The sequence below is a fragment of the Ursus americanus genome, chromosome 3 (genome assembly GCF_024610735.1).
Source record: "Ursus americanus isolate L20-20 chromosome 3, mUrsAme1.1.p, whole genome shotgun sequence".
NCBI lineage: Eukaryota > Metazoa > Chordata > Mammalia > Carnivora > Ursidae > Ursus > Ursus americanus.
Genome location: NC_142129.1, coordinates 39,807,465 through 39,819,863, shown reverse-complemented (window position 1 = coordinate 39,819,863; position 12,399 = coordinate 39,807,465). Strand labels below are relative to the sequence as shown.

General features: G+C 43.2%; 1 protein-coding gene across 9 annotated transcripts in view; it reads right to left on the bottom strand.

Moving 5' to 3' along the window:
• Window positions 1-12,399, bottom strand: part of ELMO1 (engulfment and cell motility 1) — a 527,802-nt gene that overhangs the window by 145,496 nt on the left and 369,907 nt on the right. For all 9 annotated transcript variants that reach the window (XM_045792846.2, XM_045792847.2, XM_087860896.1 and 6 more), the window contains one exon: window positions 9,137-9,273. In XM_045792846.2, the coding sequence (XP_045648802.1) occupies window positions 9,137-9,273 (137 nt within the window). The remainder of the gene's footprint in view (window positions 1-9,136; window positions 9,274-12,399) is intronic.

Below are 12,399 nucleotides of genomic sequence, written 5' to 3'. Positions count from 1 at the left end.
TATCTGGTGTTGGACCAGCAAGTGAATGTTTTGGCTCCTGTTTGGTAAGTCCAGGGGGATTGCTCAACCCATTATTCACCGCTGCTCAGATATAAAAGTACACTTTTGAAAAACCTGCACAGCTAGAAGGAATTTAGATTAGCAGGTGAATTATACACATTTAAATAATAAAATATATTTTTAAACTTCTGACCCCTTAGGTCTGGTATTCTTACAGGAGATATTTAGAAATTTCACTTGGGATCTTCTCACTTCTCCCAGCTCTTATATTGGAGTCCTAACAAATGACTTCTGACACTACTCTCTCATTCTGACTCCACTCTCATCTCATCTGGGGCACCTCTTTGCCTTCCGTCCCTTGCCTCTTCCTAACATCTGGCACCCTGAGTCAGCAATAAAGAGCACCCACATGACAGCACCCTTATGTTCTCCTGTTCTACCTTAGGAAACATACCCCTTTGTACAACTGTGTTCCTAACTCCCATAGCACATCATTTTCTCTGCAATTACAAGATAAATATTTTCTTTTAAATCAAGGAGGACTCGTATTTCATGAGAGATTCCCATCTAATGGTACTCTTCCTAGCTATCCAACTCTGCTTCCTATCTGTCCTTTAATTTAAAATGCCTAAATCTCATTACACCTTACTTAAAATGTAGGCAATTTCCTTTTAATTGGACATATGCTAATAAAATGATTTCTGTGCCATTATCAAATCCCTAACACAATCCACAATGGAATATGGAATTCAGGTCATCAGAACCAGTTAACAACTCATGTGGCGCCCCAAAGTGTAGTTAACAAAAGGGGAAGAAGTTTCAGAAGTCATTGAACAGAGTGATATACAGCAGCTAACTTAGAGGCATCGTTACTTCCATGATCAGGGATAGTCTGCAGCTGAACCAAGCGACTGACGGATCTTGCTGCTGCCCAGTAGAAGTACCTTATCAATTATTTTTTTCTTGTCATTGGCAAATGTCAGCTTAGCACATGTTACAGATACAAAGAAAGATACACTGACTCTAGGAAGACTTCGGAAATGAGCATCTTGCATGCAAAGCAACCTCCAAGATGTATATTTACTATTGTCAGGGCTTATCCGAAATTACTCATCAGACTCAATCACGGTAATTATCCTTTTTATACATGCTCCAGTTATGGCAAATGTCAAGAAAGCAAAAGATGCTAGCAGTGTTTTCAGCCAACTGAACCTAACAGTTAATCTTTAAACAAATTTTAAACAGTTTAACCATTTCTTAGGGAAATTACATCAACAGAGTCAACAAAATCTACCTCTTTCTGTATGACTCCGGATACAATCCCTTCATAAGGAGATATGGCCAGGCTATCAAAAGCATGACCCAGAAGAGTCCCTGGAAATGGACCACTTTATGATGATCCCCACGCTTCTCATGAAAGTCGCACAGACCCTGTGCTGCCGGGAGCACCAAGACAGCATGCTGGGATGTGTGTTTTATTAACTTAATCACTATATCCACAGGAGAAGCTTGTCTTTTTCTGAAAGTGTTTGCCATCAGCATTGCCAAGACTAGCCTTTTCCTTTTCAGAGGCATTTAGAAGCGGGTGTCACCTAGTATTTGCTCCAGGCTGGACTGAGCTAAGTAGTTTATCTGCCGGATTTGGTCCAGGGCTCAGAGCCCACCTACAGGCAGTCATCCCAGTCCCCATCTCACAGATGAGCAATCTGGACCTCAGAGGGCTGAATCCCTTGTACGAGGGTATGCAGCTGGGGTTATGCAGCTGAGGAGACCTGGGCTCCTGAAGGACCACTGTGCTGTGCCTCTGAGATGCGGCTAAGCCCCTCAGTCATTTGCAGTATGTCTGTGGGCAGGCTGGGGAGGGGCACCCCTTGCCATCCGGAACCCACACAGAGATCTTCCTCCTCACTTAGGGATCTGTCTCCGCTGTAGTCAAAGTCTCCCTTTGCAGCCAAACTAAAGTTCAGTGGGTTTCCACACAGAGGAATGGGAAAATCTGTATTTCTAGATATTTGAACAAACTATCTTAGAAAATCAAATTAGCTCAATTATACTACAAGACCAAGAGCAAATGACTGTCAATTTAGGTTTTGTCTGTTGACACCAGCACCTCCCATTTGTACGGGGCAATTTACAAAGCCAACCTTTAAGGGCCTAATCCTCACAGTGATTTGGGGAAATACCATTGTTATTATTGTTGTTGTTGTTGTTGTTAGTTTTGCTGCTACCGGTTTACAGGTGAGAAGGGCTCTGGGGGCTGAAGGACATGTCCAAGGACACATTGCTGGTGAGCAGTGCCTGGGTCAGGACTGCCCCCGGACTCTCCTGCTGTGCTCAGCCTTCCCCTCCGTTCTCTCCTCTCCAGCTGGTATTCTCAATGGGGCAGGGGATCGTGCCCCCAGGGGGAAGAATCTGGTTCTTGGAGGAGCCAAAAAAAAAAAAAAAATTCTTACTTTCTTAATGTATAAAGCACAGATATACAAACAATACATAAACAGGTAACAATGTGTTTGCATAATTAAAATTTCAGGAGGAGGGTGATTAGGAGAAATGTCTAAAAGAGATCCTTAGAGGGGTGGTAATGCAAAAGAGTCTGGGAAATAACACCCTCTGATACCACCTGTCTTGGTCAGGCCCATGTTACCTGCAATTAATGCACTTTTTTTAGAAAGTGCATCTACCGGGGTCTATTTAAAAAGATACCTCTTGTAAAAAACTAAGTTCGTAAAGTTGGTCTCTTTCTGTCTTTCTGTCGTCTCTAGATAACACTATTGATATTGATGAGGACGGTAGGAAACATACCTGGATTCCTGTCCCAATGGGAGTAGCAAACTCCATTAAAAAAGGTTAACACTACATTAAGCGAATAGCTTAAAAGCCCTCATTTAAACACACACACACACACACACACACACACACACACACACACACACACGAAACCATTTGCTACCTATCCAACAGGAAACATCAAAGGAAAAAAAATAAATCTCTTCGTACAATGCATTTGCTTCTACAGGAAGTGCAATTTCCTTCATGTCAAACCTTAAAGACCTTTGTGAAACATGAGAAGCTTTTTGAATAAATACTTGTAAATGGCCTAGACAGCTGAAAAATGGATAACCTCCTTGTATGACATCGGGGCCCTTTAAAAGACTTCTCCTCTACTTAAATATTCATGTTTCAATTAAAACATACACCTACTTTATTAGCTACCCCAGGCCCGGTTCAGATCAATACCAGCAGCCCTAGATGGAATTCTAATGAAGATAAACAACACTGAGTCCTCCCCAGCTTCCCCTGGGCACGGATGCACAAAGCCTCCTTTCACAACTTGCTCCAAGATATTTTACAGTCACCTGCCTCATGCAAATGAGGAGATTCATGTTTATTCATGGCGAGAGTTACAGACCACCTTTCATTCCCTAGGCCAGCTCAGCTAACCAACAAGAGCGCCGTCTGCACCACTGTGAAGTTGAGCTGGCCTAGGAAGGGGACTCCGGAATATATAATTGCCCCCTGAAAAGCATGCACAGAAAGTCAGTAAGCTGGAAACAGTTCGGGGAGTGAACATATTTCCTTTTCTCATTCATGCAATCACTGCCTTCAAGCTCTCAAACGATCCCTTTTCTACACCGCACCATAATCCATTAGATGTGACTAGCTAGTGGCTATTTTCCATGGATAATCTTCCAGGGGACTTCCCAGGATGTTTGCTCTGTTCTGCTCTCCAATTCTTCCTAATTGAGATTTTCCCCCACTGACTCAGATGGAGCTCGTAGCCTAGCCAGGGGCAGCTGCGGCTTTGTCTGATGGGCCTGGGTTCTCCCTGTGCACAGGCTCTCCTATTTTAAGGGATGGCTTCTCATCTGCAAGCCTGAGATCCTAACCTCTGTCGTGTGTGCTTTGCATATTATGCTGCTGGGTGAAGTTTCAAAATAGTGCTTTTGCTCTAGAATGACTACATTTTTCAAACCATTAGTTTCTTCCATTTTGGCAATTTGAAAGCATGGCAAAGTCATTTGATCTTGTTTTTAATGCCGATTTTGATAGCATCTAAAGTAACACCAATGCCATGAACAAGTATTTTGAAGGTATCTAAAGGCTCAGACATCCCTAGAGAGGTCTGTGCAGCTAGGTAATGGCTACAGAGGCTTTAACTCTCTCCAGCCATTAAGCACCAGAGCTTTTGTGAAACCTGGTTTTTAGGCTGCTACCCATGGCCTGTCACATGGAAAACTAAAGTACCTAATAAAGTTGTTTCTTCCCAAACCCATGACGTTTTCAGTTTAAACCCTATTTCTGCCAAAGTTAAAATAGTTCATTCAGTTCAGAACTTAATCTGTGGTACATAAGCAGCTTCACCCTTCCTTCCTTCCTTCCTTCCTTCCTTCCTTCCTTCCTTCCTTCCTTCCTTCCTTCCTTCCTTCGTTTTTTAACATAATGGCCCCCAAAAATGTTTTCTTTCGAAAAGGGCAATTTACTCATTTTTCATAGACAGGATTTATCGTATAATGTATAAAAAGAACACAACTGCATATGACATTTTACTTCCTCAAAGCATTTTTACATTTATTACTTCAATTTAGTATCACACCACCATAAGAGAAGGCAATGAGATACTGGCATCCACTTTTTTTTTTTTTTAATATTCAGGCATAGAGTCCCTGAGTAGCAGAACCAGGGTGAGAACCTGGGCCTTACAAACCAACGGACAGACTACTTCACCGATGCACACGGTTTGTACTAGTTGGTGGTCTGTATCAACTGATGGTCATTCTATGGATGTGATTCACCTTTTGGTGATCAAATCTGCCTTCATGAAAAATCTTGAGAGCTTTGGCCCCACCCCAAAGAAGTAATTGGTATGTTGTACAATTGGGCACTGGGATGACAGAGGTTTCCAAAGCCCCCTAGGTGATTCTAAGGTTCGGGCAAGTTTGACAAGGTTGAGAAACACCGCTACACACAAATACCGATTTTGATGGGTATACCCTTGTTAGAATTTCTAAAGTGGCATGGTCTGCAACAAAAGCTTTAAATGAGATTCCCATACCTGAAATATCCAAATCACTTGTGTCTTCTTTCCTACACTGCTTAAAAAATGAGGGCTTCAATGAAATGATTATGGGGCCACTTGTGTGCCGAGCTATCCAGCTGCAGTTTAAGCTCTTCTCTAATGCCCATAAAAATGAATAATGCATGCTCTAAAATATTGGTAATAAAAGGCAAAAACAGAAGACAAACTCAATGGCCTGAATCAATGGATTATTCTGCAGAGACTGCTATATTGGGAAACTGGAAGAAAGTACTTTTCAAAGCATAAATATTTTAATCACTCTCTAATTCTACTTCTTCCACATAAATAAGAAACATCCCATCTTCTGCTTTCCCAGGCTTGAGCAGTAAGAAGGCAGCTGCTTTTCCAAACATTCATTTCCAGCAGAAGCATTAACAAACTTATCTACAAACTAGTGTCCCAAGCAAGCTGGGTTGTAGAAGAAATTCCTGCATCTGCTAGAATCTAGTTATTATTTGTAAAATCAGAATTTTGGATTGAGGGATACTGCTTCTTCAGTAATGAGCTGAAGAAGGCAGAGAGCTAAGCCCCTTCTTACAGAACCCGGGTCGTCGGTCGACAAGCAAATCCGCCATCCATGCTTCTGTTCAAAGTGGCACAGTCTGAGACGGTGTCCAAGAATGTTCAAAAGAAAGTGTGTCTCATGTTGGGCTCTTTTAAGATAATCTGAATTCGAATTTGGACAATCTTTGGAAACAAGAAAAACATTAAATCTACCAATAACACCAAATCCACTCTTGTTCCTAAATTCAATAGCTTTTGCTATCAAGTTAATAACAAGAAGAAAAGTGAACTGATGAAAATTTCAGCTCTTCTTCTCTCCTTTCCAATTTATTATCTGGCAAAGCAGAGCAGTGGCTGATCGACACGCAGCAGGAAAAAAATCAGGAAGAACTGACCTAGAGGCCCTCATACAGGGCCCATCTTTTTTCAAAAGCCTGTTAGAGGCAGAACGGGGACATAAAAGAAAAGGGACATAGCTAAATCTGTGTTTGAGCAGCCACTGGCAGAACTCTGACTGGTATTATGCTGGTCTACCAGCAAATAAATCAACAACAAAAAGCACATCTGTCCACATTTCAATACTTTAAATTGATACACAAAAATACAGATACAAATGTAATACACCTACAAATTAAATATACATTATGATAGGCAGAAACATGCACCACCCCCCATTGATGTCCACATTCCAATCCCTAGAATCTGTGAATATGTTATGTTATATGGCAAAGGGGAATTCAGGTTGCAGATGGAATTGAGGTTCCTAATCAGCTGACCTTAAAATAGGGAAGATTGTCCTGGATTATCCAGGTGGTCCAATGTAATCACAGGGGTCCAAAAGAGTGCAAGATCCAAGCCAAAGAGGGATCAGAGTGATGAGGTGTGATGTGAGAAGGGCAGAACCTGCAGCTGGTTGGCTTTGACGATAAACAAAAAGGGCCACAAGCCAAGGAATGCAGGTGGCTTCTAGAACCTGGAAAGCCAAGGAGATGGATGTCCCCCTAGAGTGGCCAAAAAGGACCACAGCTCTGCTGATTCCTCGATTTTAACCCATGAATCCCATTTCTGGTTTCTGAACTACAGAACCACAGGAGAGTACATTTGTACTATTTAAACTACAAAGTCTGTGGTAATTTGTGACAGCAACCCTAGAAAACTAGTATACACATGACAAAATAGTATATAACTGATAGACTTTTCTGTTACAGAAGTAAGGTGTGCGTAATAATAAAAAAAAAAAAAGCAAACAAAGCAAAAATATTTCATGTACAAAATTTAAATCCCTTGGCATTCCCATTCCTGACCCTCCTCTGGTATCCACTCTTGACCAAGGGATATGTGTACATAGGACAGGACCCTCTGCCTCTCAGGCTTCCGACTGTCTCTTCACAGCCGTAAACTGTCTTCACGTATGTGACACTAGACTGATGTCTATGATCGGCAAACGACGCAAAAAGACGGTACTAGGGCCATGATAAGAAACTATGCCCCAATCCTGGCCCTTAGATCTTGCCAAAGGCAGTTTTTACAGCCACATAATTTAATTATGAAAAAAGTTTCAGAGTGACACTTTGAGGACCTCACCCTGCACAAGCAGGATATCATTACCACTGACCCAAGTACCTGGCCGTGATGAACACGGACCCAACAGCCACGCTCACTTCCTCCGGACGGAGGCCTCTGGTTCCCTTTGCTAATGATGTATTCTCGGGGCTTCGTTTTGTAAGCTGTACGTTCTGCTGGATTTAAGCATCTAAGTGCTAACCCTCTTGAGCCATTCCTCCATAGGAATTTGGGAATATTGTCCATATACCTTATCTGTGCATAGGTCAACAACAATATTTGCATTATTATCATTTACAAAAATGCTGGTTTCTGTAATTCAGAAGAAGCAGGGTGAATGAAATCCTCTCAGAAAGCAGACAGATACCTGATAGCAGAGCACATGACAGCCAGTGAGTCCCATTCTCCTAAAAGAACAGGTGTCCCATACACATAGGAGCTGAGGACTGCACGGCTTTCAGAAACACCGTAGTACGTGAAAAACTAATCTGATTCAGGGCAAAGGGGCCTTGGCCATTTCAGAGACTACTTAACTCTCCACTTGTTTTGGCTTGATTGTACAAAGGTCTCCCTGTGCCTTTATTCTTTTTTCCCAGGGATGATTTGCACCTGAATTGCAAAGACCCTCATAATCAAGTGAAGTACACTTAGGAGATTGCAGAATTACTGGATTTCTTTCCTTCGCTTCCCTTCTTCAGTCATGCCTGTCCCTGGGCATAACTGCTTAGACCCTTGGCAGCTCTGGATTATAGCTGGCAGATCAGTGCTCTCCACAGAGGGGCATCACTAGGGCCTATTTCAATGAATTAAATAGATGGCCCAAGGTGTCTAAGACACCTTGCGTTTGTCTGCTTCAACGGCAGGGAAGATCATCGTGCCGATGGAGACAGGTCAGAACCTAACTGAGGCTTGCAAAGAGTATTATTTCCTTTTCCTGGTTTTCTTTCCTTTCAACTAGTATCAGTTCAAGATACCACGAACCAGAAATATAGCGGAAAAGAAGGATGGAATGTAAGTTCAGAGGAAAGGTGACAGGGAGGCAAAGACCAACAATAACATCAAGTGCAGTTGGAATTCTGACATTCTGTTCACCAGCAGTGAAGGCCCCACAGGACGACTGTGGGATCAGACCCTTAGACTCTTAGCGACAGTTATGTCCCGAGACCCGGGTCAGCAGGCATGGGTGATGGAACCAATCAAACCTAGATCCAGAAATAGTAGCAAATGAAAGGTACTGAAGACCTCTCCTAATATTCTTTCCTAAATATACCTGTGCCAACCATCAGTTATTACCAGTCATGTGACTGTCATTAACAAGGCCTCTTGTTAAACAAAGATTTTGTTTCTCTTGAAAAGTTCACATGATACTTCTGCTTCTGCTAAATCGGTCAACACTCTTCTCGGCACCCGACATTCACTCACAAAGAGAAACACAAAATTCGCACTTTTACAGAAAACCAAAGAAGACGTCTGTTCTAAGAATCAAACGCTTTCTGTAAACTAAAAAAAAAAAAAAAAAGTTCCATATAAACTTACTCAACTTTCTGAAAGAGATTTTGCATTTGAATAAAAACTCTTTTTGACACAGGAAAGGGCAGATAACCTCAACACGTCCATAATCCACAAAGAAACCAAGTCACCTAGACAGAGCAGCCTTTCCGATGTCATTCCTTCTCGAACAGCCGCCCACACAGGTGGAGGGGGAGGTCTTTCCCCCAGTGGATGTTGCCATAACAAGGCATCCAGGACCAATGCCCTCAGAGGAAAAAGTTAGCCTAGACAATATTTTTCCAAGAAAGGGTCTCTGCGGGTAGCTCCAGTTTAGTTAGCCAAAAGGAACAAAGCTGCACCACGCTTACCCCCCCCAGAGATGAGAGCATCACCAACACACAGCTCATGTCCATACAGGTATGACAGCTAAGGGACCACGCAGAGTCAGGGCTCCTTTGGGGACACAGGAAGCTGCTGCCTCTGCCTCAGATTCAACCTTACCTTGTTGAAGTCTTCAGAAGTTGCCCTCATTTCCTTCCATGTCTTGTTCAAGAGCTGGATACAGATGCAGAAAAACTCCTCGAAGGATCTGTCGTGGGTGAAGAACATTGGGTGGAAGTCGTTGCAGGTCTCACTGGCTGGAAGAGAGAGTTTGCAGAATGAAATGAGAGAACACGGCCACATGGAGGGGTCCCAAAGAGAGGACAGAAGGCATGTGTGGCTCAAGCCACAGTGGACGTGAGGCGTTTTGAAAAGCAACCTGATGACAGTCCCCGTGCAACTGTGAAGTCTAAGGTCAGACAGTCAGACCTATCCCTAGGCACATATTTCACCTGAAGGAAGTTTGGTGTTGAATATGGGCTCTGTGTCTTCTTCTTTGACGTTATGAGGACGATTCAAACTAGTCTCTCAGTCACAGCTCCATCACCCTTAATTTCCCCTTTCTTGACAGAATAAGTGGTAGAGAATGACCTTTCCTCAGCATACAATTAATTGCAACTTTGAAAATAGCATCCTTGATGATTTCTCCAGGGGGCTCTTTTCCCTCTTATGGCAGTAAGGGCAGGGAGGGGAACGACACGGACATTTGAGATCATATACCAGCTGATGTCATTAACCATTTGTTTTACATTCCTAGACACAGATGGCTGGAGGTCAAAGCAACCCAAATGGCTCTGGAGGCCACAAATGGTCCAGTCCTGGAACAAATTGTGACATCAGCCAGACTACCTTCGTGCCTCCCCATTGCAGAGCTTCTGGGGGTCAGAGCCACCGCTCCAAACTCTAGCTGTGCCTACTTCTCTCCTCCTTCCCAGACCAGCACCCCAGCCACCCTCTTCTTCCCTGCTACCTGGGCCGCTTACACTTTTATATTCCTTGTACCTATATCTCATGGGATCTTTACAATGTTTCTTCTGGTTAATGCCTCATGGATGAGGACACTGGAAGGAGCCAGGTTTTGTGACTACCTCCCACCCAAAACAGTACCCTAAGTAGTTTTGTTTTTGTTTGTTTGTTTGTTTGTTTTTTTAATATAAGCTGTTATGTATAGTGAAAGAATTCTGGTTTTAACTGGAATCTCTTTAAAGGCCAATTAGTCTTCAAGGTTCGAAATGGTGGAATTTCAAGCCCAGGAGAGGATGGGACAGGGCCGGAGAGGGGTTTATAGCAAAGACCTTCTGCAGGTGGGGAAAGCCCTGTGCCTGCCACGTGGCTGATTCCACAAGGAGAGAATCTTCTGGCACTGGCCCCAGCAAGAGAACCCTAACCAAACCTAAGGGGACACAGTCTGCTCTGGCTGGGCCACAAGCTATGATGCACCAACCTCTTCTATCTTAGTGGATTCCAGACTTTTAGAAGGGTAGATATGAAGACACATTAATGCTGTTTTCCTCCAGATGAAGTAAGGACACAGGCTAGCAGCAATGTGCAGTCACATAGGAAAGGTTTGGGTCTGAGGACAGAGGATTTGGGTGCAAGTCCAGCCTGTGCCAATCAGGAGCAAGTCACTTTACCTTTCTGAACCTCGATTTTCTTAACCAAAAAAAAATATTAATGACATCTCCTTGTCCATCTCCATAGGTTTTAGAGAAGATCAAATGACATGACTCATGGGAAAGTGCTTTGAAAGGACAGAAGTTGCTGCGAACGTGGAGCAAGGTGGTGGCGATGATAATGAATGTTGTGCCAGTGCATGGTTTCCAAGAACATGGGTTGTTCTTTGATTTCCCCCAGTTCCTAGTCAAGCCTGTTCCCATCTCAGAAACGAGAAGCAAAAACGTATGTCACCCCAACCCCCAGCCTGTGTCACTGGCAGAAAAATGGTGAGAGTGAAGTTCTGACCTGGGACACAAAGCTATTTAAAGAACTTGGAATGTAAATACAGGCGGACTATGTGTTTGCTGCCCCGGGCAATGAGCTGTCAGTCTCACTTTCATAAGCACTGAAGCCAATGGGATTTACAAGGCTACAGCAGCGCTCTAAAACACGACTGCCATCCAAGAACTCCTTATTAATCACATTATCACAGTACCTTTTGGGGCCCAGTGTGATTATATGTGTGCTTTATGCCCCAGTTAAAGTTTTTATGGGATTACTGAAGCTGCGATAACCAGACAAAACTGAGACCAACCAGCCCTGCTCTTGCCTGGGTGAAGAGGGAGGGAAGAAACATCATTAATAATAGAGCATATTATTGGGTACATATCAAGCACCCAGGGACTCTACTGGTACTATCCTCACAACCTGGAGGGTAGGCGTTATGCTTACCTTCATTTTCTATATAAGGAAGGTAAAACTTGGAGAAATTAAACCTTCCATCATGAGCTTTCTTTAGGAGGTCCCAAATGAGCATTTGAAACCTGCCGTTTAGTTGACCCAGCAGGCTTCCTGCCTTAGTTGACAAGAGCTCAGGACATTTCCTTGTGACTGCTGCTTTGGAAATTAACTTCTCCACCCACTCTCCCAGATTCTTTTGCACGGCTTCTTCCAGAGAAACCAGGATCTTGACCTCCCAGTCCAGAGGGACTCACAGCAAGTATACAGCCAGCCCCTGCTGATGGACAACACCTGCAACGTGATAGTACCAACAGCAGCCATACCACCACCATCACCTTATGTCAGGCACTGGGCTCTACACTGTTGTTAGATGTTACAAGAAGCATGTGAGGAAGAGTTCATCAATTTCTCTTCTCTCTGTGTTTTTTTTTTTTTTTTAACTAGAAATAGGAGGATTAGAAAGGTTAGGTGTCTTCTCCAAGGCCCCAGGTCGCAAGACTTGCAAGTGGTACAGCTGGGACCCCAACTCCCATCATCAAAGCCCATCACTGTCTGGTTATACTTTTTTCCTGATTCTGTTTCCCAATTAACTCTGCCTCTACTGCACCTCCCCCAGCCAACACAAATACGAAAGAATTGCTTTTATATCCATAGAAGATATTTATGAAGTAAAATCTTATAAGTGGCATGACCTTAACTATTAATGCTTAGGGTATATTTAGAACCTAGGATTCCTCTCCTTTCCCCCATTAGTCCTGGTCTAAGTGGAGTTAGATTCAAATCACTGGGTTATACTCCTCTTCTGGATCTTACCTCCCCTTTCCTTGGGTTGGGTCATGCTGACTCCTGACAACTCTCTTGAATACCTAAGACATAGTCTACTTGGTTAAAGCTTCTATTGAACCAACTTTTTCATCTTCTCAAGATAGTCTCAGCCTCTGGAACACACCAAGTTTCCCCTAGATAGTCAGTCCCTGGGGAAGAGT